We start from the raw sequence: 26,251 nt of genomic DNA, 5'->3' as shown, positions 1-26,251 counted from the left end.
TAAGGTTACCCTGACACCAGCTGATCGCTCTCAGCTGATCACAATCTTGTAATCATACAGTTCTTAGAAAAATTACATCCCAGTCCTTGTGGCAAAGCAGCCAAATTTAAGATGGATTTAATGACAATTCGACTTCTTCCTCAGAATAGGCTCCAAAATGGCATTTTAACTCCTCTCAGATAGCACCTTGCTCTTCCTTTTCTTTTTTGAAGATGTTTTACCCTGCTATTACCACTATATTTCTAGGGACAGAAGCTAGGGTATTCAAATGACAGTAGTTACCAGTTTCTGCCTGGCAAAGGACTCAGCTATAGACAATTGATGTCATTTATGTCAAGAATGATGTTGCACATTTGTATGTCCATGTATTTTATTCCTATAATGAGGATTCATCCATATGCCCAGACATTGTGAGTGGTGGAATATGAATTGGCAATGAACATTTAGTTCAAAAAGGGGTGGCCAGGCAAATTTGTTTGACCAGGGTCTGTTCCCTGGGGTCCCTGTTTCTGTATATTCTCTGCAGAAATTGTACTCTGTACAAAATGGGTTTGGGGAAGCAGACATTACCAGAGCAGAGCAGGAGAGGCTACTTATGCCCAGGGATGGCTTTTGATGGGGCCAGTGTGAATTGCAGAGCATGAGCATGCATTCTGTCACTGAAAGTGTATTCCAAGCCAATGGATCAAGAGCCCCTAGGCTGTACTCATGATCTCAAGTGCTGTTGCTGGCTTGGAGACAGATGGAAGCTGAGTAGAGATCTTGAAGGTGAGTATGAAGTTTGGCAACCACAGGAAAGCAGGATAGTCAGGTTGGCTCTAGAAGCTGAATTTTACAGAATACTGCATTGAGTTTACACTGAGGCAGAAGCTAGGAAGCACAGCAAGTTTGTCCATGCAGCAAGGGGATTTGAAACATTTGGATACCAAATCTGAATTTAAGCAGAGGTCTTTGCCCCTGGGAAGACACAGCAACCAAAGTAAAAAGCAAGAGATCAATAGTAAAAGCAAAGCAGAGAGGAAAAAACACCTCTTCATGGCAAAGGTAGGTAATTGCATAACTGTTCCAAGTGGCAGAGAAAAGGTCAACAGGCAGATGACTGGCTGGTGACAGGATGCTTGTGCCTAGTAGGGGACAATATTTCACAGTGCATTGGAAGAAAAATGAATGATGATGCAGAAGGGGCTAAGAAAATGCCAAACCATGCAGAAAAATATGAGAAGCTGAGAGGGCCTGGGCTAGACTGTCCCAGAATGACACAGGGTGCCATGGTGAGAGACATCCTCTCAACTGCAGGACATTTAAGGTAGCACCAAACTCAGCAGAGTGATGGGAACAATGTCAAAATTAACAATAAAGTTGTAGCAGATGGCAGAAGAGGGAGGCAAGGCCAGGACTTGGCACAACGAGGGAAAGCATTAGCCATCAGCCTGTCTGGAGAGCAGCAGGAGGCATGAGATATATCAGCAACCTCGAGGACGAGCAGGACACTGCTACACAGAATGAAAGCACAGCAGTGAACAGACAGAGATTATACAGTGGGAGGTTGGTTCGAGGACCACAGGATGTTAAAAAGCACAGGGCTGGAGGTGGTTTCTGTTGGAAACCACTGTCGTGGGACTGTGTGAACTCCTTGGCCTCAGCAGGGGGGTGAATTGAAAGAGCAATTGTTCAAAGGAAAAAGGCAATGAATCTTCTGGGAACTTAAATAGGAATGAAGCTGCAGGAGGGAAAATGTCCAGCAGTCCAGCATAAGGACTGTCTGCTCACAGCTGATCATGAATATTTACTCTTTCCCATCCCTTTCTTGACTGAGTTTTGGAAGGGCAGAAGTCCCTTCCTTTCTCTGCTTCCTGCAAGGCCTCAGGTAAAACCTCTCCACCTCTCAGGTTGTGTGCATCTTTGAAGAGATCTTCATTTTCTGTCTTTTCCAAAGTAGTCAACTTTCACACAGATCTGTTATTCTTCATGTTACTGTTGGTTTCCACCAAAGTGGACTGGATCGTCGGATACAGCTACAGGGCACTCAGTTAAAAGAGTTCTGCCAGATGTGAATTGTGGAATATTTGTGGTAGGAAGGGCTGTCTGGAGTTCTTTTCATCTAACCCCCCCCGCCCTCCAAGTCACTACAAACCTAGGTGAAAATTACTGGTGAGCTTTACAAGTTCAGCAGCATGTCCAGCATAATGCAAGAGTGCTTCTGTCCAGACTCACAGAGACTTTCTTTTTCACCTTGAGGACAGCTAAGAAAGCGAACAGGTTGCTCAGAGAGGCTGTGTAGTTTCTGGTTTTGGAGACTGAGAAGGTCAGACCTAGTAAAGCCCTGCCATGGCCCTGCTTCGAGCAGGAAGTTGGACTGGAGACCTCCTGGAGCCTCTTCCAGCCTGGGATCAAACGAGGAGCTGAGCATCACAGTTAGTATTCAAATCTCCTGCAGGAACTCCAGGCTGAATATCAGAGCATGCATTCATTTTATTCCTAATGGATAAACACTCCAGGCATATCCTCTTGTGAAAGGTAATTCTATGTTTTCAGGCATAAAGATTCAGCATGGGAACCTTCATAAACTTCTTCATGGTAAGCAAAGTTGTAACAAATATAGTTTGCTCCAGCCTCCCCGAGAGCTCCTGGATACGTGACCATCTGTTGGCCCTGCAGACTCCCTGGCAAGCAGCCCATTCCTAGGATCTATTATTAGTTTAGATGTTTGGAGGAAGTTGTATCTCAGGGTCTTTTTGTCCTGATTTATTGTGTGTTTAAATTTATATACTATAGAAATTTTGATCCCTTTTCTCCCCTCCCCTTTCCTCCTCCCCCCCCCCCCTTCCCCCCTTTTGGGTATCATTTCAGGTTTTGAAGGATGCCTTATTGCTGGTGCTATCATCCCTCACCTTGCTGTTTCACCATGCCAACGCTTCTCTGCTCTTCCTAGTCTTTTTTGACAGGTGGAATGCATTTGCTTTCAGCCTCTGCTGTGTCTTTAAATAGGCCTCACAGTCTTGATTCAGATGGCTGATTTGAAAACTAGATAATGCAAGAATTATGAAAGGAATCAAAAGCTGTTGATGTCCCAAGGGACAGCCAAGACACAGGTCCTTCAGCTGCCTTGTAGAGGAGGCTAACAAACCCTGTGGGGTCAGTGGTTGGAGGGCCTGTGTCAAAGAGCAGCTCTGGTGTGGTGTGTCTGTATCACAGAACGGTAGGGGTTGGAAGAGGCCTCTGGAGAATGCCTAGTCCAACCCCACTACCAGAGAGGTTCACCTAGAGCAGGTGGCACAGGATGGCATGCAGGAGTTTTTGGAATGACTCCAGAGATGGAGAATTCACCTTTCTGGGTGGCCATGGAGCCAGCTCTCCTCACCTTGCAGAGCTGTCTCTGGGTCAGTGGTGAGGAATGACAGACTCTGGGGTGGCACAGCAGACCCTGGAATGGGCAAGGCTGGCCATTAACATTGTTAAACACAGCTGCACCAGGAAGGTTCAGGCTGGCACTTTTCTCTTTTCTCTATTTTATTGCACTGCTGAAGATCCATAAAGCAAGTGCAAGCTCCTGTCAGACCTGGCTCTGGGACTGAAGGCTGGAGGGGCAAAGATGATGTCTCCAGGGCAGGATCACTGCCTGCTGGCCTGCACTGCCAGAGCATGTCCTTGGCTATTAAGGAAGGTTTGAGCTTGATTCCAAGCAAACCACAAACATTAAACTCCTCAGAAGTAGCCATTTCTGTAGTAATAGCTAAATTATAGCCCATACACTGAATGAAACCAAATTAGGGCTCCATGGGCAATATTTATGTGAGCAATTTCACTTAACCTTGCCATCTTTTAATTTCTTTTATACCTTGCTTTAGCAATTGCTGAGTTTTTTTTTATAGTTCCCTTTACAGAGAGGACCACAAGAGACCTGAACTGAGTAATTTTCCTCTTTCTGCAGTTTGGTACTTTAATAGCCACAGAACCCTCTGTACATAGACTCTTGAAACAATAAACATCTTTATCTGCAGTGGTTTAGATGTTTATTATCTGTGTAGCACTTCATTTGTAGGACACAATATCACCTTCACAAGAAACTGAATCGATTTGTAGGGCAAAGTGGTGATTTTGATTACTTTTGAATTTTGTAGGGGGGGAAAAGAAAATAACTTTTAAAGAGACAAAAAGTATTGCAAGCATGCAGAAAACACAGGAAATGGTAGCTTCTCAAATTGAAGAAGCTCAGTTTGGTTGGAGAGTCAAATCCCAGGCTCACAGGATGTTAGGGGTTGGAAGGGACCTCTGGAGATCTTCCAGTCCAACCCCCCAGCCAGAGCAGGACCACAGAATCCAGCCAGGGCTTGAAAGTCTCCAGAGAAAGAGACTCCACAACCTCTCTGGGCAGCCTGCTCCAGGGCTCCGTGACCCTTACAGTGAAGAAGTTCTTCCTCATATTGAGGTGGAACCTCCTGGGCTGTAGTTTGCATCCATTGCCCCTTGGCCTGTCCCAGGGCACAGTGAGCAGAGGCTGTACCTGTCCCTTCCTTCCTGACCCCCAGCCTTCAGATATTTATATACATTGATTAGATCCCCTCTCAGTCTTCTCCTCTCCAGACTAAACAGCCCCAGGTATCTCAGCCTCTCCTCATGGAGCAGTGCTCCAGTTCCTTCATCATCCTCACAGCCCTCTGTTGGACTCTTTCAAGTAGATCCCTGTCTTTCCTGAACTGGGGAGCCCAGAACTGGATGCAATGTTCTGGGTGGGGCCTCACTAGGGCAGAGTAGAGGGGGAGGAGAACCTCCCTCAACCTGCTGGCCACACTCTTCTTAATGCCCCCCAGGATCCTATTGGCCCTCTTGGCCACCAGGGCACGTTGCTGTCCCATGGAGAACTTCTTGTCCACCAGAACTCCCAGGTCATTCTCCATGGGGCTGCCCTCCAGCAGATCACCTCCTAACCTGTACTGGTGCAGTTTATTTTCCTTCCCAGCTGCAGGACTCTGCACTTATCCTTTTTGAACCTCATTAGGTTCCTCTTTGCCCAGCTCTCAGTCTGTCCAAGTCTCACTGAAAGGCCACACAAACTTCAGGTGTCTCAGCTAAGTCTCCCAGTTTGGTATTGTCAGCAAACTTGCTGAGCAGACACTCTGTCTGCCCATCCCCTCATCAATGTCATTGATAAAGATGTTGAACTGTTTATTATTGTCAGCCCTTAAAAATTACCAGCAGTGATATACTTCTAAGGAAATAAACTTCACAGGAGAAATTAGGCTATATCCCAGCAGTCAGTGTCATGGAACAGGTAACTGAGTTCCTTGCTTTCTTGTCAGCCCACTAATATCATGCAGCTCTTTTAAATGTTCACATAATCACCAAACTGTATGCTGGCATGCATTAAATGGAATCACTTTTGCTTTGGAAACCAACCTTACCAATATTTCTTCTGTTCTTACAGAGCCTTCAGGAAAAAGCTGGATTTTGGGAATCACATCCTACAGGCTAGATGAAGGTTGCATGCAAAAGGTGGAGCTTTATTTTCATGCCACATTATTTTTGTTGTTTGAGGAGAGTCAAAAAGAAGGCTGGTGTAAAAGAAATGGAGCCACTTATTACCATATCACTGGAAAGAAACAGAGCAAAGTTCAGCAGCACACATTGCTCTTCACTGTGGCTACTTGTCTGGTCCTTCTTTGAAATGGAGTACCATGGTGTGGGAGCAAAACCCCTTCTCAAAGGCAGCTGTTGCCATGACTGCTAAGGAAGGATTAACTCTTGCAGTGCACAGAGACGAGCTACAGAGTGACTGATGGCTGCTGCCTCTGCCAGTGCCACTGCTATGGACATGGATGGCAAAGGAATTGCTGTTGTCCTGCACCATGATTTTCAGGCTTAAGAAAATGCAGCAGATACTTCAGAGTGAGATTTTTTCCATCAGCATCTCCAAATTTGGCTTCAAGTCTCCCCAGACACAGACTGGAACTTCCTGATGTACATGGAATATGGTGTTGCTAAAATGGCAGCAGCACTCAAACAATTCCCTTTCCCTTCTCTGTTGCAAGACTTTTTTCCAGGGTTTTGTTTTGTTTTGTTTTAACATTGCCTGAGCAGTTTTGTACAACTGTTTAACCACTGTCTTGGCAATGAGGAAAGGCATAAAATCTGTTAATGCAAGTGGGATAGAAACATATACTCAGCATGGAGCTGGGAAACAGTGATTTATAAAGCTCTTCACATTCAAATGAACAAGATTTTCCCACCCCCTGATTCCTTCTGTATCCCTAAACAATTGCTGGTACTGCCATGATGCAATACCAGAAGGGAAGAGTGAGAAGGAACTGGTAAGGCTGCCTAGACCTACAGCCATGGAATGGACATGTCCTGTATAGGAACACTAGAAACCAAGACCCTGAGCTCATCCAAATCAGTGGGGTATAAAACAAGGATAAATGTGAGAAACAGAAGTTCTCTAAACCAGCTTAACCCCCAAGGCCTCTGTAATGGGGAGGTATGCATGAGAACTGCTGCTGTACAAGTCCATGCACATGCCCTGCTCCACTTTGTTCCCCAGTCTTGTTTGAGCCCCTTGTCATATGGAAATGAGACATTTCTTCATTAGCTATCAACAGCCATGAAAATCCACCCTGAGCCCCACAGAGAGTTTCTCACTGTACCATTTGCAGATTCAGCACTACCAGTTTTACTCTTTAACACCAAGGCACTCTATCCTAATCTTGTCCAGACAGGAGCTAGTGACACAGGACTAAACCGAGCAGCTGGGCTGGCACACAAGGTGAGGTGCTGCCCAGGGACTGGGGCATGAACACAGAGGTAGCAATAGTCCTGAGTCACCTCTACTTTTTGCTCTGTGCTTTGTTGCCACCTCATGGCCTGATGCTAGGCTGCAGGAACAACATTTTAAAAGGCATAGTCTTTGAGTGATGCCTTATGTTTCACCAGATCCACTTGTTGTTCCTGGGGTGCTCTAAAGTGTTTCTTGGATCCACAGTCGGAGAACTTCTTCTGAGGGTATGACACGTGCCATCAGATCACACTGCTCAGCTTCTTCACTGCCACACAGCATCAGCTGGGTGGGGGGATCTGATATTTTCTGTAAGACAAATCCACTTGCTTAATCCCCCTTGGCTGATCAGCTAGCTTGTTGTCTTCCTGTGCCCACAAACTCATCCCTTCTGCCTCAACTGCCCACAGGTCAAATGCTCAGGAACCTACAGCCCCAAAAGCTTCTGCTGCACTCTAACTGGACAGCATAGTCAGGCTACTGACTTAAACACGTTCCTCTTGGTTGAGCCAGAAGAGAGGCTGCTTGTAATGCTTGGTTTCTCTTCACCAAGGAGCTGAGAAGATCTGTGCTGGCACCAGGGGACACAGAGCAGTGTTGCCAATGTCACAGCTGTTGTGTTGGGGAGCAGCTGGCCAGACAGGGTCAGTGTCTGTCTTCCAAGCTGCTTCCCCATGAGCATCAGGAGCATCATCGCTGTCCAGCGCTCTAAGCTGAAGGCAGTGACAGCCGTGCAGCCAGGTCATGTGGGCTGCTTTCCCCTGCAGCTCAGCTCATCCCACTGGAATGACAAGGCTTCCTACACCTGTCTGCTCTCTCTGCCTGCCCCATGCTCCTGTGAATACCCAGCACCCTAGAAACCAACAAAGCACAGGCAAAAGAGTTACCAGTGTGTCTGGCTGGACAGCAGTGGGGCAGAAGGAGTAGTAGATGATTTTACTTGTTTTCCAGGTAAGGAAAGGCAGAGTCAGAGCAGCCATAGCAAAACCAGCAGAGATGAGAGCAGTAACCAGCCACACAGATGTGCCACCTGGAAATAACACAAGCACCACAACTTGTCAGAGAGACTGTGAGTACACACCACTCAATAGAGTCAGCCTGTACCCTCTGCAGCTGCTCTTCCCACCCATCCCAGTGAGATCCTTTGCTGACACACTCCAGAAAAGGATGCACGTGCCAGGGTAAGGGGCTTCACTACTGAGTCTTCTCTTTTTACCTCCCCCAAGGAGCAAATGGACAACACATATATACACAAGACAGGAGATACTGGGTGAAAATGAAAGGGAGAGCTGCTGGGGTGTCCTTCTTGGGCACAGATGCACCAAGGGAGAAGGAAGGAAGGCTGTTACCTTGTGCCCTCACACACTGTGTCTGGCTGAAGCTGCTGCTTCTGTTGATGGCCTCAACCTTTGCCTGGGCTTTTACACAATAATCAAGTCTTGCCTCCATGGTGTCCAGGTGAACCACAGAGTTGACCTCTTTCACCACCTTCTGCTGCATCTGCCAGGAGAGAGAGAGCATCAGAACAAAGGGCAAGGACCCAACTGAGACCAGCAGTCCTAACATGATGCTAGCCCCAACTTTACTGGGAAAAAATGAAGGAGCAGCAGGAGGTGTCAGAGAGAACTGTGTGAATGAGAGAAGAGAGGGAGAAAAGCAGCAAACAAGGAAGCACAGTGAAGTGCAGAATGAGACCACACACATCTGGAAGGGTAGGAGGGTTGGAAAGCAGCAGCTGTGAGCCAGGTGCATATTGACAACAATTATGATGTTGGGCCACAACAGTAGACCACAATCTAATCCCCTGGTGTAAGGGCCTGATGCCTGAGGTGTAGACTGACCTGAGTTTTTGCTGGGACGGCACACCAAATCATGCCTGTGCTGGCACGAGGTATGACAGGAGTGCCAGGACCATACTGGGACAGCGGTGTGAGAGCTGTGTCTTGACTCTAGAGCACGAATTGAAGATGGAATGGACTAGTGAGAAGCAAGTGAATTTGGTGTGTGCAACTGTAACATACTTCAGCAGCTCTTTAACAGCATACCAATGTTGGCACCTTGTTTTCTTGCAGTGAAAAGGACTCCTTTAACTGCTAGCAAAAGGAAGGTGCTATTCCTAGACTCCCCAGTCATGAGCAGACTGGTAACAATTAGCTAGTTGCTCCTAACTCTTGCTGTGTTGCAAAGCCTGTACTCACAGAAGTACATCCTCCAGCATCAGACACACATGGACATCTCCAAGCACCCAGCAGGGCTCTCCTGACAGGGCAAGTCATCAAAATATCCTCCTCTATAGAAATGTGATCTTGAGGGCCATTAGTTTGAAAAGACTTCAAGGACAAACTTGGGTCAGTGACTGCCTGGAGCAGGCAACCTTTTGCCAAATCCTCAGATCAGACATATCAAATGTGACAACTATTCTTAAAAATCATTGAAAAGAGTCCCAGCAGAGAACTGGACATGTACTGACCAGCAAACCTAGTGCTGTGGCAGCCCAGTTGGTGGAAACTGTGCAGAAGTTTGGAATGAATGTTTAGATGATCACTATCATGCACTGAAGAACAGTTAACATTCCATCCATAAAAGGCAATCAGATAGAATCACACAGGTTTGTTTCTCAAGTGTGAGAAAGCTCATGGACAAGGTTGATCTCACTTAATGGGATTTCAGAAAGGTAGTCAAGAAGATCTATTTCCAAAGCCTGTTAAGCTAATAGCCCTACGTGCTGGTCAAAAAGGATCAGAGCTTAGAGTGTGCTGACCAGGCTGTAACAGACCTCACCAGCCCTGCCTAGAGCTCCTATCTTAACCCTCTTTTCCATGGCCCCAGGACCTTTGGTCCCTGTCTGAGCTATCTGGATCTGTGCCTGTCTCTAGCCCTGTCTCCTGGATGGACCCTGGACCACCTTGTTGTTGGTAGCTTGGTCTCCTGAGTTGATCCTCACTAAGCACACGGCTGCCGTGTCCTCCAGCCCTGCCCTTGGTGCTAGCTCCTTTGCTCCTGGCTGGGGTCCCTGCACAAACCCTAGGCCTGATGGACTGTTATCAGTATCTGGTTCTGCTCACTGTGGTCATACCCTGTGGGTCTCTGTTTCACTGGAAACAGCATTGCTTGCACTGGGATCACCCTTGGCACCTGGCTTGCCCATTAGTAGAGAGCAGTCCTGTTCCTGCTGCTTCCTGACAGAAGAAAGGCTTTTGTGTGGTTACATTGCAAGTCCATTCTCAGAGCACGAGGAAGTCACTGTGGAAACCTGTGCAGGCCTGTGCTCCCCACTGTATTGTTATGGATGATCAGGAAGTGGAAACTAATACATTAATGCTAATGACACTAAAACCCTGCTTCAGAATAACAGAGTTGACAGCCAGCTGTGAAGAATGGCAACAGGACAATGCTAAAGGTAAGTGTGAAATGATGCTCATGGGAATTTTTCCCCTTCATTTTTACAGTCAGGGTCTGGACCTTAAGGTAGTGTATGTTTGCTCCCTGCCCACCTTGGGAAAGGCAAAAATAGTTATCCCATGTGGAAGCCTTTCCAGTTATGTAGTCTGGGAGTGTTTTACCTGGAAAAGATACACAACACTAAACTGCTGGAGTGGTGGGGAAAGTGAAGAGGGAATAACTGTTCTCTCTCCCCTCAACCAAGACTGAGACTGCATAAGAGTTAAGCTGCAGAACTCCTGACTACAGGAAGCTGTACATGCTAAGCATTTACATAGCTTGAAAACCAGAACAGATAAATTAATGGAATAAAAATTCATCAGGGGCTATTAATGACTTAATTTCTGTCTCAGGAATTTCCTGGAGCTGTAGCTCTGAAATCTCAGAAAATAATTGAAGTGTATTACACACAGGCTCTCTATCTGTAATCTTCCTTAGTCATCTCCATTGCCCACCAGCAGATAGGATGCAGGGTTTGATGGTCCTATGGTCTGACTGTACATGGCTGCTTTCAGACTTTCATCTTCTGAGGTCCTATGGAAGCACCAAGTTTATTGCAAACAGAATAATAGAATGGTTTGGATTGGAAGAAACTTTAAAGGTCATCTAATTCCAGCATGGGCAGGGACACCTTCCACTAGACCAGATTGCTCAACATCTAACCTGTTTCAGTATTTAATGAGCAATGCCCTCAGCTAAGTAAGTTGCAGCTCACAGTCACAAAAAACTGCTGAGAGTTTGGCAGCTCCTCAGTGTGGCACCTTCCTCTGGGGCCCAGTAAACTAAATGCTGTTCAAAGAAGAAAGTCAGCTTAGACATCTTTGGTTTCTGACCTCTGGTTTCCTTCAGTAGATGAGGTCTCTGGCTGGATTCCTCTTCCCAGTGAAGGAAATACAGAAGAGCAGACAAGCTTCTGCATGGGGGTAAAAGCAACCCACTCATCTTTGCACATGCTGACTCCAAGCAGATCCCCCAGCCCAGAGCAGGAGCTTGGACTGGCAAACAGCCCATGGGCAATGCCAGTTTACCCAAGGGGAAAACTCACCCTACTTTCCTGGCCCTTCTTCCAATAGAGAACACAGAACTGAAAAGCAGGCCCCATGTCTTCCAGCTCCACTAGTAAATGATACCCATCTGCTATGACCTTCATCAGAGGTGGGGTCAGGGAAGCTGCCAACACAGAGAGAGCACCATTATCACACATCAGAGGAAACCCTTAAAACACTGTCTCCCTTTTCCCAGCAAGGAGAAGAGGAGCTGCCAGTGACATTAGTCTGGAATAATAGCTGGTTGCTTCAGCAGGGCAGAAACTTCTCTCTGCTCTACCTCCCAGTATGTGGTAGATGTGCTGAAGCAGACTTTGAGCTGGGGAGGCTCATGACTGGCATGGCAAACAGGAGTTCTGTGAGTCGCACAGAACTTGAAAGCTTTCAAATTTTCTCCAGTGGAAGAAGTGTCTGGCCTGAGGGTTCTGTGTGATCAACAGAAGCAGAACCAGCTGGGCACCCAGAAACTGATACACCAGATCAGACCAGTTCTCCTGCTCCTGGGAATTAGCTTAGCATTGCCATACAGAATAGGAGCAGTGAAACCACTGCTTTTTCAAGGGAATTTTGGCAGTTATTCAAAGGTGAAAGATAAAGCAACATGAACCTCAGGATAACCCTGGCAGTTCACATGGATCTTGATTTGCTTTTGGTATCTACCTGGTTTTAGACAGACTTAGGCTGAAGACCAGCTGGGACTTAGGCTGTTGTAAACGTATGCAAAGAAATATGTAGGTGATTTGCTTTGTGCTCACTTTGATATTCACAGTTTGGTTTGGTCTGGGATTCTCCTGTGAGGAGTATCAGCAAGACAGAATCAATCAAGAATGGATGAGACTGCACACTGTATATTGGTGAGGTGGGAATCCAAGCAGTGCAGAGATCGTGTTTATGATCTCTGTTATGCTTAAGATATTTACTTATCTATGTCACTCCTCAGCACTTTTTTGAGGTTGAAACTGGTTTCATCCTCCTTGCTTTGAAGACAGGAAGGAGAGCAACACGAAGCCACACACAGGAGAGAGGTTCTTAAGAGAATTTGCTTTTGCATCCAGTCAATTGCCATGAATACCAAACCAAAATCCATGCATACATGAATACAAAACCACAGGCCAAGTATGTCCATGATGCCACGAGTGGGAAGCCTAGGAAACTAATACAGATGTTTACATTACAAGCTGAGAATCTGCATAATATGATGTGTAAAAAAAAAACAAAATGAAAAGTAAGAAAACAATAAACAAGAAAAAAGAAGAAGGAAATGATAACATCCTTGGGAGGTTCAAAACGAGTTTGGGGCTACTGTACCAACAAATGGACATTGCAAGATGCAACTACTAACCAAAGAGGAGCATTTAGATTTCTCTCAGTGCTGGCACCCTGGATGCCAGCTGAGTTCTGGTAAATGAAGAAGTCAAATTGTTTTAGGCAGATCTTTCAAAGTGTTTCCCATGTGTTATCACAGTTTATGTCCCTGCATCTCAGGCTTTGACACCAGGGTCATTCAGTCTAGAAGTACTGTGGGCTGTGCTGGTGTCCTGACTGTCCATGAGCCACTTACAGCACCTGTGGGCTGTGCTTTGAATTCCTTGGCTCCTCTCAGACCCAGTGCCAGGTCTCTGAAGAGATGGGAATGCAGGGACAGGGGAATGTGAGCACTAAAACTGCATAAGGACAAGAACTTACATTGACATTTCTTTCTCCTTTAAACATTTGTCCATAAATGCACACTCACACCACAGCTTGTTGCACACTCTGTCTTCTGAACCTTTACAGCTTAGACAAATAATTGTATCGAGGTCTCTAAGAGACAGGACTAAGCTGTCAAATACTTCACTGTACTGATTTTCTTTGTGAAGACCATCAAGCTAAGGAATATCCTTTCCCTATCTCTGCCTGACAGTGTGGTCTGTGGTTCAGATCTGTGCCACCATAGTCCCTAGAAAAGGGAAGAACTTTTAATCTAAGTATTCTCTAGAAAACACTTTCACACCAAGAGACACTGACAGCTGGCAGTTCTGATGGTGCTGCTTTGACTAAGTGCTCTGTATGAGTGAGGACTGCTCACTTGTGAAGTAGTAGATAAATTCCAATGACTCATGAAGGTTTAAGATTGGGTCAGCTCTGGTTTTGGATAGGCTGGCTGACACTGATGATGGCTGCACACCCCATAATGAGAGCTGCATTGTAGTAGGGAGTTACAGGACAGCATGAGGCAGACAGAGGGTGACATAGTTGTTTCCCACAATAAATGCCCCCATAGGATCAGGTTCTGGACTCTCTGAAGTGACTAGATGACATAGATTAAATGAAGCATTGGCAGCAACCCTGACTTATCAGAACTCTTTGAAACCAGGGGCAAGAGTGACTAACTTGCCCAAAGTAATGCTTGTGGTCTTCCTCCCTGTATTTGAAGCCCTTGAAATTCAAGCTCTCATAAATTTAGCCATGCATCAAGAGGCTGTCTAAGAGCAAAACATTCCAACCTGGCACGAGAGGAGCTGAGGGGGAGAGTGTGCTCTGTGTGTTTATGGGTTTGTGTGCCATGCACAGTACCCACCAGACACCTGGGCAGTCCCTCAACACTGAACTCTCAGATTTTAACATGGAGCCAAACAGCAGGACTCACTTGTTATGCGATTGAAGAAACCTTTCAGGGTGCCCCACTCTGATCTTCTGGCACCAGCGTTTGCCCTTACGCGCAGGTTATAGGCCACAGTGGCTGAGATGTCCTCTGTGATGTTACACTCTGTGGCTGCAATGAAGGAACACTCACAGATGGGAATCCAGCTCTCGTTGGCATACTCTCGTTCATACTCCCTAGGAAAGGAAAAGAAAGCAGACAGGCAGCAGTCTGCTGGCAGGTAGATCTGTGGCAAGGGCTAAAGCTGCTTGCTAGATCTTTCCAGGCAAAATCAATACTGGGACACACTGAGACTGGAATGCCAGGAGTGTATGAAACCAGTATGGCTGCATTCTAGATCTTATCTAGAGAACATCTGCCAGAGCCAGCTTCTTCATGAGCCAAATGCAGCATGAGATTGTAGGAGGTGGGGTAGCCAACGCAGTGTCGATGCATCACATGCTACCCACTCACCTGACTTGTTCTTCCTTGATAAGCCAGAATTACAAAGCCACACTGTGACACAAGCCGTAGCTCAAGATGTAGAAGGAACCTGCAATGTGTGTTGCATGTTTAAAAGATTAACACTGACTACATTTCAAATGTTTTCTCTTTTTTTCTTCTGAGTAAACAGCAGCTCATCTTCCAAACCTTTGAATTCCTTGGGCAGAGGCAGTTTTCATGTGTGGGCTTAATGCTCACCTTGGGTTTTGTTTTGAACCCAGGGCTTCATGCAGTCCTCAGGAGTCTAACGAATGCCAAAGGACCATCAGTGTTTAAGGTTTTGGCATGGCCCAGGGGTGAGAAACATGCTGGTCCTCACCAAGCTGAAAAAAAAGTCAGCTAGGTGAGAGTTTGGCTCTTAACTTCTCCCACATGGAATAGGTTGCCCAGAGAGGTGGTAGAAGCCCCATCTCTGGAAACATTCCAGGTGAGGCTGGACAGTGCTCTGAACAACCTGATCTGATTGAAGACATCCCTGCTCACTGCAGAAGAGTTGAGACTAGATGATCTTTAAAGGTCCCTTCCAATCCAAACCAGGGGTCTGTTAACCTGTAAACTGCCTCAGAACTGGAGAAAAATGCTTTTTTTATTTCTCTCTACTTGTGATTGACAATGCTGGAGTATCAATTTTGATTTTATTCTATTTTTTAGTGTCTGTGAGCTGAATAGTGCTCAAGATGCCCAAACAGTGCAGGATTCCAAGGTTAATTAAAGTGTCTAAAAAGCAAAGAAGAGGAAAAAAACCCAGAAGTTACCCCTGAAACTCAACACTGTATCTCACAGTTTCTCCCTGGACGATCACAGGACTCCAAGTTAAGAAGTGTTTCATGTTGGTAGAAAGAATAGAGATATTCTGGGGTGCTGGCAGCGAAGCATCTTCACCTAAAACTCCCAGCAGAAGAAAGAGAAAGAAAGAAAGAAAGAAAGAAAATAGTTAGATGAATGTACTAGGGAAAAAACCCCCAAAGCTTAGCAGAACAGTGTGAAACTGTGTTTTGCATCAGAAACACACACTCTTCATCTTGCTGCTGTCACTGCAGTGGTTGAAAGAATTTTGCAGAGCAGCAGCAATGACACCCACAGGGAAATAACGGAGCGGTTCGGCTGGCGCCGCTCGCGGAAAGGTGAAGCAAAGCCTTTGCCTTATTTTGGAGTTTTTCATTGTTTCGGTAAACCAGTGAGAAAAGGTCAAGCTTTCATAAAGCCATCCAGTTCAGTTCAATGAAGTCAAGTACCAGAGAGTCTATTGCACTCTGTAGACTGCTGGAATGCATGCCGTGGTTTGAAATGTGCTGTTTCTTTCCAGGCTTGACTGCACAGGATGCTGTGGAAGATTCTACCTCTGGTGTAGCTTCTTTTGTGGTGCAGGATTCTAATAATGTAAGTAGTTGTTGGCTGAGATCAAAGCCTCCTAACTGAATAAACTTATTTAATGGACTATAAATGAAATTACTACATTACTCTTCAGATTATCAAAGCTTACATATAGGATGGTACCCGTAGTCGATTTAATCTCATCTGATCTCATCTCATCTCATCCTAAGTAAAAATCCTTAGCAGTGTTTGGCCCAGAGCACAGAAGGCAGGACTCCCCACAGACACATCCTGAACTATACTACAGGAGCAGGCTTTGGGCTTATCTCTGTTCTTCTGCTCTCTGGTCCCAAATTATATTCTCTCTGCTCAGCAGCGAATGGTTCCCAAGGAACCACCGGAAAGGAGAAATGGATGGAGCAGTCTCAACCAACCCAGTATAACAGCACTCTCCCAGGAAAAAAGGTAACAGTTTGATCACAATATATCTCTGTTACCTAAAGATTATTCTCTAATTATTACTTTTAGTTATATCTATGTCATAGAATCATAGAATTGTTAGGGTTGGAAGGAATCTCAAGGATCATCCAATTCCAAACCCCCTGCCATGGGCAGGGACCACTCACACTAGATGAGGTTGCTCAGAGCCACATCCAGCCTGGCCTTAAAAACCTCCAGGGATGAGGCTTCCACCACCTCCCTGTGCAACCTGTGCCAGTGTCTCACCACCCTCATGGGCAAGAACTTCTTAACATCCAATCTGAATCTACCCATTTCTAATTTTTTTTTCATTCCCCCCAGTTCTATCACTCCCTGACACCCTCAAAGTCCCTCCACAGCTTTCTTGTAGCCCCCTTCAGATACTGGAAGGCCACAATTAGGTCTCCTGGGAGCCTTCTCCTCTCCAGACTGAATAGCCTCAACTCCCTCAGTCTGTGCTCATAGGAGAGGTGCTCCAGCCCTTTTCACTTAACAAGGTTTATCTTTAACTGCTATTAAATGAGAGTGCCTTTTAAGCTGCATTTAAGAAGTGAAGCAGCTAAATGTCAGTTGTTGTAGCCAGGATCAAAACCAGGTTAACAAGTCCATGAGCAATGTTAGCATGATCATTTCAGACTTCTGTCTGTCCTTAGAATGTTTCTTGTATTCATGCCTTTGCAGAACCACTGATGGAGAACTTTTTCATGATTCTTTGGCATAAGTTACATGGATCTTTTGACATTTCTTGCTTGCCATTTAGAAAGCAAAAGTGTCACTGCCACATCTGTCACTTCTGGCTGGTGGGGGATCCATACTAGTGTCAAGGCACTTTTTATCTTAAAAAGAAAGAAAGTCTTTATTGAGCTCCACTCTGCAGCTTAACCACTCATTTGATCACAGAATCCCAGGATCACCAAGGTTGGAAGAGACCTCAAAGGTCATCAAGTCCAACTTGTCACCACCATGACTAAACCATGGCACCAAGTGCCACGTCCAGTCCCCTCCATGCTTCTCACTAGTTAGGCTGTTTGTATTCTTGGTTCCCATGTTCATTTTGGGAGCTGCCATACCTAAGTGTGTGAGTTATGTAATAGACTTCAGTGGCATCACCAGACACTGGTTTTTCCACATGACTCATACACAAAATGATGTTCCAGGTCGGAACAAAGGTGAGCTGCACAGGAAAGCTCCCTAATGTTTTTAACCCTTGACTTCCCAACTTTTTGGATACATCTCTTTTTTTCTGTATTCACTCTAGTGAACCTCATTTTACTAACCTCTCTAGAAACAAGTTTTAAAGCAAGAAAGTTCTGAATGGACTGTCTACCTTTAAAGGATCAGAGATTATTTTGTGTGTGGTTCAGACCAATCTCCACATCCTGGTTATCCTTATCTTAGGGCACTGTTTTCCTGGTTTGATGGCAAAACCAGTGACTCTTCTGTTGGCACAATGAGACCTGTCACCTCACTTCAGCTGAGCCACAGAAGTCTGTTACACAGATACTAGGGTTTCTTTCTTCCTTTTCTAATGGAAGGGGGGCACGTAATGGAAGTTGGTGAGGGGTTTAGAACACAAGCCCTATGAGGAGAGGCTGAGGGAGCTGGGGTTGCTTAGCCTGGAGAGGAGGAGACTCAGGGGTGACCTTATTGCTCTCTACAACTACCTGAAGGGAGGTTGTAGCCAGGTGGGGGTTGGTCTCTTCTCCCAGGCACCCAGTACCAGAACAAGAGGACACAGTCTCAGGCTGCACCAGGGAAGGTTTAGGCTGGATGTTAGGAAGAAGTTCTACACAGAGAGAGTGATTGCCCATTGGAATGTGCTGCCTGGGGAGGTGATGAAGTCACCATCATTGGAGGTGTTCAGGAGGAGACTTGATGGGGTGCTTGGTGCCATGGGTTAGTTGTTTAGGTGGGTTGGATTGGTTGATGGGTTGGACACCATGATCTTGAAGGTCTCTTCCAACCTGGTTTGTTCTATTCTATTCTATTCTATTCTATTCTATTCTATTCTATTCTATTCTATTCTATTCTATTACAATATTGATGAGTATGTGGCTGAGCAATGCTGGCAGTCACCGTATGCACAGGTTTCTGTGTGGAAACATCACACAACTAGCCAGACCTTAAACAAAAATGCAGTAAAAACAGCCTCACATTTCTGCAGGGAATAGCTGCCCAGCTTTGCCATTCTTTAAAAAACATTTGTCCTAATCCTCCCTGTTCCAGGGAATAAACCTTCAGAGCATGTGCACCTTGACTTCCAGTCAGTGGTTTCCATACCTAGCAACTAAGAACTATAAGCATGCTCTGCTGTAACACTATATTTTTTCTGTCAGAGAACAAATCAGAGCAAGACACAACCTGAGTTCAGGAGCTAGGATGGCACTTTTAGAAAGACAGGACTGATCATATATAAGCACATGGGCAAGTCATATCTGTTTTCTAGAGGACTGACCACCACAAAACCACAGTGGTGTAGTCAAGAGGTCTGAGGCCAAGCTCTTACAAATGTTTGGAGCTTAGCATTTACTCGGAGAAGCAGATTACAAATTACACAGCCTTCTTCCAGGGTAAAAGAGAGTCTCAGCAGACATTTTTGAGCTATTAATTAACACTTCATACCCTTCCTCTCTGACCCTGCATACACTCTACATGCAGGTCATCCCTTGTGCTCAAAGAGGTCAGCATTAAAAGAGGACTGGAAAGGTCAGCTTTTCACAGAGCAGCAAAGGAGCAGAGACAAAAATACTATTAAGTTGACTTCCTTCAAACAAAAACTAACCTTTAGATTGCAGAAATTACTTGCAGAACACAGAATTTATAGATTGCCTTTCTCATTTGCTGGCAGTGGTCACTTGCAGCCCACAAGCCACCCGTGTCCTGGGCTGCACCAAAAGCACTGCGATCAGCAGGAGAGTGAGATGTTTCTGACCCTCTACTCTGCTCTGGTGAGACCCCCACCTGCAGCACTGCATCCAGTTCTGGTGTCTCCAGCACAAGAAGGACCTGGAGCTGTTGGAGAGGGTCCAGAAGAGGATACAAAGTTGATCAGAGGGATGGAGAACTTCTCCTAAGTGAGAGCTGGGTCTGTTCAGCCTAGAGAAGAGAAGGCTCTGAGAAGCAGCCTTTCACTCTCTGAAGGGAGCCTACAAGAAAGGTGGGGAGGGACTTTTGACAAGGGCTTGTAGTGCCAGGACAAGGGGCAATGGCTTTCAGCTCCTGGAAGAGGGGAGATTGAGACTGGAGATCAGGATGAAATTCTTTCCAGTGAGGGTGGGGAGACACTAGAGCAGGTTGTCATGGGGGTTTGTGGATACCCCTGCCTGGAGTTGTTCAGTGCCAGGGGGGATGAGGCTTTGAACAACCTAGTTTAGTGGAAGGTGTCCCTGTAAATGGCAGGGGGTAGGAATTAGATGATCTTTAAGGTCCCTTCAAACCCAAACCATTCTAGGATTAGTTTTAGACAAACAGAATTACAGGTTACCTGACTTGCTAGTTTTTTGCTTAAATTTTGCATAAGCATTTTTAACACAAGAACAAAAGACAATCCCTTCCGCTTCAGACTTCAGTCAGCTGAAAATACTTTAGCCACTTACCTGTGTGACCTGGTGCAATCAAAAAGCAGAGGTAGAAGCAGATGAGCTTTAGCGACATTCTGCTCCTGCTGGTCACCTTCTCCCACACTCACAGCCCGCTGTGCAACTCAGAATTTTCCCTTCCTGGACAGGGAGCCCAGTCTGACCCATCCATGATGTGAGTGAAGCACAGACTGCAGGGGACTGCTGTGAGCACTGCTTCCCTGCCTGCCCACACCAACATGTGTGCATTGTTTATAAGGGTGTAGCTGCAGGGAGTGCCTGGGGTATCTGATGACAACCTTTCTTTACAGGTCTGTGCAGCTCTCACCTGGATGACACAACTCTGTTTCACTCAGCAATTGCATCTGTTAAACAAAACCATCATTCCTTGTGCTTGGGATTGCCCTGACCCAGGTGTAGGACCTTGCACTTGGCCTTGTTGAACTTCATGAGGTTGGCTTGGATACACCTCTTCAGCCTGTCTAAGTCCCCCTGGATGGATCCCTTCCACACAGCTTGGGGACATCAGGAAACCTGCAGAGGGTGCCTTGATCCCACTGCCCATGTTGCTGACAAAGATGTTAAATGGCACTGATCCCAATACCAACCTCTGAGGGATGCCACTTGTCACTGGTCTCCATTTGGACATTGAGATGTTGAGTGCAGCCATCTAGCCAATTCCTTATCCAGCTAGTGGTCCACCCCTCAAGTCCATAGTTTGCAGTTTGGTGACCAGGAAGTCATGCTGCACTGTATCAAACACTTTACACAAGTCCAGACAGATGACATCAGTTACCCTTCCCTTATTCATTGATGTTGTAACTCTGTCATAGAAAGCCACCAGGGCATCTAGTTGGCATCTACCATCTCAGGCATAATTTGCCCTTGGTGAAGCCATGTTGGTTAACATCAATCAATCATCTCTTCTTCATTTTCTGTATCCCTTAGCAAGGCCTAGACTAACAAGGAGCTAGCTGGGCTGGCTGTGAATACAGCAGTTCTGATGGTGCAAGTGTTTTGTTGGGCAAAGCAAAGCTCCTTGTGGCCCAACACCACCACGTCAACATAAATAATCTGCTGAACTTCCTGCTGATGGTAGGTAAAGGAGCTCTGTTGATCTGACTGGATCAGGTGTCCTTACACTGTACTTCTGTGGAATACCAGCGGCTGCTGCTGTTTGAGAGGGGACAGAAGAAAATAAATTACTAGAGGGAGAAGTGCTATATTGAAGCACAATTTGAAGACCTTCAAAGAGAAATTATAGCATTACCTAAAAGAAAGTCCTGGTTGTGGCTGAATCTATAAAACATTTTCAGAGCTCTTTATGGGGAGGAAGCTTGGTCAAGACAGACAATACATCCCTGAAATAGCCCTCTAAATTCAGGATAACTTCAGTACGTGGCTGGGAAAACTGCAGAGCCATGCTTTCATGGCTGCTTAAGGGCTTGGTCAGTCAGGTAGTATGAAGCTTTTTGCAAACTGGAACACTAATTGCATATACAGCCTGAAGTGGGAAAGCAAGGAATTAAGTGTTCAGTGCAAGGACTAGACTTGGGAAGAGATAGTCATGTCTTGTTTTCCAATAGCTGGTCAAATAGGAGAAGTACCTGTTTTATCCAGAGTCTCCCAAGATTCTAATCTGAAAACACCAGGGAGCTGTACTGCAACTGATTACCTTCAGGGTCTCCACAGCTTTTTAGAATAGAACAGAATTAATCAGGTTGGAAGAGACCTTTGAGATCATTGAGTCCAACACTATCTAATTAACTAAGCCATGGCACCAAGCACCCCATCAAGTCTCTTCCTAAACACTTCCAGTGATGGTGACTCCACCACCTCCCTGGGCAGCACATTCCAATGGGCAATCACTCTTTCTGGGAAGAACTTCTTCCTAACCTCCAGCCTAAACCTCCCCTGGCACAGCTTAAGGCTGTGTCCTCTTGTTCTGGTGCTGCTTGCCTGGGAGCAGAGCCCAATCCCCACCTGGCTACAACCTCCCTTCAGGTAGTTGTAGAGAGCAAGAAGGTCTCCCCTGAGCCTCCTCTTCTCCAGGCTAAGCAACCCCAGCTCCCTCAGCCTCTCCTCACAGGGCTGTGCTCCAGACCCCTCCCCAGCTTTGTTGCTCCTCTCTGGACACATTCCAGCAAGCCAACATCTTTCCTAAACTGTGGGGCCCAGAAGCCATACTCTCTACCCTTTCAATGCTTCCACTTATGCAGGTACTAATTTACTCCTTCCATGGAGTGACAATGTGCAATACAGACAAGGTAAGTGCAAGAGCTGCTGTCTTACTCAAAATAACATTACCTGAATGCCTGATTTTTTGGTCTTTCTGTGAGTGTTAGGGAACCAGTATGGGACACATGATAGACTCTCAGGAGTTTACACATTAGTAGCTGTATGGATCCTGTCAAACAGGCTAAATGCTTCTGTCTAAAGCACCCAAAAGCTCTAGATGTAATTTTTGTTTGCATGTGCTCATTATCAAACACCTGAGCTGCTTTGTCAAATATCCTGAAACCATCACAAGGAAGGAAAGCAGAACAATCACTCATTTAATGCCTTTAATGCCAAAGGAACTTAATTTCACATGCAATGGTCTATTAATCCTTCACTGTAGTGAAGTCTAGTTGGCAACTACCAAGACATAGTAGCTTACACACAAGTTCATATGAGGGAGTGAAACTTTTGATGGACACTGAATTTGAACATGCTGTAACTTCCACAAGAAATGTGAGGAGCAGTATTAAGCTTCAAGAATGTCCTCCAGTGTTCTGGAACTGAAACATTAGGCAGCATGTGCTCAGTGCTGACCATTTGTTCTCTTGGTGGTCTGCAGAGGTTTTCCCAAAACCTACCTCAGAAGGAACCTGTGGCCTGTTACAAACAGAGTAGCTTCAAACTGTTATTCAGCCAGGCTGTTATGTTCAAGCTGATTGTTCTTTCTGCGCTGAGAGAGATGGATTGGCCTGGATTGTACTGCAGAACAAGTGATGTCTTGTACTCCTGAGCCACAGCTCTTAAGACCAGGAAGGGAGCTGCTTGTGGTGTTCCAGCATGCTATCTAGACCTTTAGCAATGCTCCTGTTAAGGTTAGTTTGCAGAGTTCTGCAGATATCATTTTAAATCGTGTCAGCAGGGCTACAGAAGCACTGCCTATGAAGTAGGGAACAGGAACGTAGGAGCTGCAAGTACTCATGCTCAGGGTTCAAAGCAAAAGCAGAAGAAAATGATCTCATCTTAAAATCAGGGTGTTGAGATAATGGAGTGAAAAATTGAGGGAAATAATGGTGCCTTCTAATCCTTGTAATTGGGTCTATATCATGCACTGCTTCGGTCTGATTCTCAAGCCAGTTGGAATTTATTTGAATGTCTTATGATGAGTGAAAGAGCAGACAAAAAAGCATAGAATGATAGAGTCAATAAGGTTGGAAAAGACCTCAAAGATCATCAAGTCCAGCCTATCACCCTATACCTCATGACTACTAAACCATGGCTTCAAGTGCCACATCCAGTCCCTTTTTGAACACTTCCAGGCATGGTGACTCCACCACTTCCCTGGGCAGCACATTCCAATGGCTAACAACTCCCTCTGTGAAAAACTTTCTCCTCACCTCCAGACTAAACTTCCCCTGGCGCAGTTTGAGACTGTGTCCTCTTGTTCTGGTGTTGGTTGCCTGGGAGAGGAGACCAACCACCTCCTGGCTACAACCTCCTTTCAGGCAGTTGTCTCCCCTGAGCCTCCTCTTCTCCAGGCTAAGCAACCCCAGCTCCCTCAGCCTCTCCTCACAGGGCTTGTGCACGAAGCCTCTCCCCAGCCTTGCTGCCCTTCTCTGGACACATTCAAGTGTCTCGATGTCCTCCTTAAACTGAGGGGCCCAGAACTGGACACAGTACTCAGGGTGTGGCCTAACCAGTGCTGAAATGCCAATGCTTTAAATGCCTGTGATAATCCATTATAGAGAATAGCTTTTTACTCCTTTACAAGTATTACATGTGAAAGGATGGGGCAAGAAGGAAGGGGAACCAGCGAATCGCAGAGGGTAACAGTCTGTGCTAGACAACAAAGGGTCAACAGGAGATAGGAATTGCTTCAGCGGCCACTGAATGTCACTGTTGCTCCACAAAATGGCTCGTAGGCAGCTTAGATGACTTGTGAAGGAAAGAGTTTTGGAAGCTATAATACACACTTGTGAATGTATTTCAGTTAGTTCTGAAGGAGCCCAATCTTCGAGTGATTTAGCTAAGAAAGAGTATTAATTGGGGGAAAACAGGCACTTTGCTAACCCTGTCCACAAGATTCATAAAATGATCCTTGGGCTTTTTTGTTTTGTTTTGTTTGCTCTCCTTCTCCTTACCCCCCTTTGATTCCTGGTATGTTTTCTGGAATCACAAACTGGAGCAAACCCAGGGTAATAATTTCTTTTTTATTATTTCCCCTACTTTAGTGTTTCAAGACCTTTACCTAAGATAAAATTGGTAGAATATTTGATGGAAATCTCTAAGATAGATGAAGCAATTCAGTGCCAAAAGATAGTCTGGCAGTCCTGGTTTTTGGGAACAAGCCTAATGTATGTTCTAGTGAAGATTAATATCTTCCTGTTTGAGCAAAGTACCTCTGGCTTGGATGAATGTTCAAATCATTCAAACTGGTCCAAGAATCCCAAGAGAGTCTTGCAGAAGGCACAGCAGAGCTACAATTAACAAGGAAAGTACCTTCTGTCTAGAAGTTGGGATGACTTTGAGAGTTTTGCTGTTTAGATAGCAGTTGCTTGTAAATAATTCCATCTTAGATTTTGCAGAAGTAAGGAAATAAGGAAAGAATCTAAGGTAGAAGAAAGGGAATCTAGAAGGATTTAAAGAAAAATACAATTAACAGGGAACATTTTTGCTGTGGGAGACAGTGCTAAAGGCTTTACTAAAGTCCAGGTAAACAACATCCACAGCCTTTCCCTCATCCACTAAGTGAGGTGGGTGGGTCAAGGTCTGAAGGGACTCCTGGAGATGTGTTTGGGGTAAAAGTGGAGAAAGAGAAATGTCAGATAGTATAGCTGTGCTCAAGGAGAATAATCCACCTGGAATTGAAAAATTGTGTTCTAGACAGTTCTAAAATGTGCTTAAATTCTACCAAATCAGCTCAGATTTACCTTTCCCATCTTAGTCGGTTACATAGGTTCATAAATGTCTCTTCTGACCATCACAAACTGTCTCTCTTAGGAAGCATTTCCCTTAGAGTTTATATTCCATAACATGGTGCTACTGAGGCAGTAGTCTGGGTTCCTCCAGTCTCTAACATTTGTTGCTCAAAAGATACTGTCTTGGACTCTCTGCTGTTGCTATTCTATTGACTACACCTCCACAGTTCCTGGGCTGGCATTTGCTGTACACGTCAAGTCTGAGAAGATAAGGAAGGTTCCTCGACCCCTGCCTGACATTAGCTTGGACAAAGCTATCTGCTGTGTGGTAATAGCTGAAGTTCAGCCTGTCACTTGTTTAATACCTTTGATACCTATAGATAGTAGATGACCTTCTGATCTAGTTACACAGGTCACTGCAGGTGACCTTCTGATCTACTTGCACAAGTTTGTCACCACCCAATGGCATCTGTCTGCAGGCTTTACTTAAGGGAAGAGAACATGCATGAAGGGCTATCCAGAGGGACCTTGACAGGCTAGGCAGATTGGAAGAGAACAACAGGATGGCATTCAACAAGTCCAAGTGCCAGGGGCTTCACTTTGGTCACAACAACCCCATGCAGTGCTACAGGCTGGGGTAAGAGTGGCTGGAGAGCAGCGAAGCAGAAAGGGACCTGGGGGTATTGGGTTGGCAACAGCTGAACATGAGGCCACAGTGTGCCCAGGTGGCCAAGAAGACCAATGGCATCCTGGCCTGCATTGGAGATAGTGTGGCCAGCAGGAAGAGGGAAGTCATTGTGTCCCTGTACTCAGCACTGGTTAGGCCACACCTTGAGTCCTGTGTCCAGTTCTGGGCCCCTCAGTTTAAGAAGGACATTGAGGCTCTTGAATGAGTCCAGAGAAGGACAACAAGGCTGGGGAGGGGTCTGGAGCACAGCCCTGTGAGGAGAGGCTGAGGGAGCTGGGGGTGTTTAGCCTGGAGAAGAGGAGGCTCAGAGACCTTCTTGCTGTCTACAACTACCTAAAGGGAGGTTGTAATCAGGAGGTGGTTGGTCTCTTCTCTCAGGCAACCAGCACCAGAACAAGAGGACACAGTCTCAAACTGTGCCAGGGGAAGTTTAGTCTGGAGATGAGGAGAAAGTTCTTCACAGGGAGAGTTGTTAGCCATCGGAATGTGCTGCCCAGGGAGGTGGTAGAGTCACCGTCCCTGGAGGTGTTCAAAAGGGGACTGGATGAGGCACTCAAAGCCATGGCTTAGTTAGGTGTAGGGTTGGACTTTATGATCTCTGAGGTCTTTTCCAACCTTACTGATTCTACGATTGTATGATTCAAAATGCAAAGAGAAGCTTTGAAGGTAAAGA

General features: G+C 45.8%; 1 protein-coding gene across 2 annotated transcripts; it reads right to left on the bottom strand.

The window, feature by feature from the left end:
• Nucleotides 1-3,501: 3,501 nt before the first annotated feature.
• Nucleotides 3,502-19,939, bottom strand: IL20RB (interleukin 20 receptor subunit beta). 2 transcript variants are annotated; one of them, XM_068147210.1, is made up of 7 exons: nt 19,774-19,939; nt 15,139-15,271; nt 13,886-14,076; nt 11,256-11,380; nt 8,119-8,269; nt 7,657-7,799; nt 3,502-7,078 (listed from the first exon to the last, which is right to left on the bottom strand). In XM_068147210.1, the coding sequence occupies exons 1-7, from the start codon at nt 19,829-19,831 to the stop codon at nt 6,953-6,955; spliced, it is 927 nt and encodes a 308-aa protein (XP_068003311.1). In that variant the 5' UTR covers nt 19,832-19,939; the 3' UTR covers nt 3,502-6,952. The 2 variants fall into 2 exon arrangements, with proteins under 2 accessions (XP_068003311.1, XP_068003312.1); XM_068147211.1 differs by having other exon boundaries at nt 15,139-15,265.
• Between the last annotated feature and the right edge of the window lie 6,312 nt (nt 19,940-26,251).

The sequence above is a fragment of the Melanerpes formicivorus genome, unplaced genomic scaffold (assembly GCF_026170545.1).
Source record: "Melanerpes formicivorus ecotype bairdi unplaced genomic scaffold, bMelFor1.0.p_v2 SCAF_14, whole genome shotgun sequence".
NCBI classification, from domain to species: domain Eukaryota; kingdom Metazoa; phylum Chordata; class Aves; order Piciformes; family Picidae; genus Melanerpes; species Melanerpes formicivorus.
The sequence above is the reverse complement of the archived record's forward strand: the minus strand, read 5'-3'. Positions and strand labels throughout refer to the sequence as shown.

Excerpts from the sequence above, each read along its gene's own strand:
- IL20RB (XM_068147210.1), bottom strand. The coding sequence starts at position 19,831 with ATGTCGCTAAAGCTCATCTGCTTCTACCTCTGCTTTTTGATTGCACCA. Across the intron at positions 14,077-15,138 it reads TACAGTGTTGAGTTTCAGGG|GGAGTATGAACGAGAGTATG; the intron begins GTAACTTCTGGG and ends TTCCTTTCCTAG. Across the intron at positions 7,800-8,118 it reads ACAGTGTGTGAGGGCACAAG|GTGGCACATCTGTGTGGCTG; the intron begins GTAACAGCCTTC and ends TGTTATTTCCAG.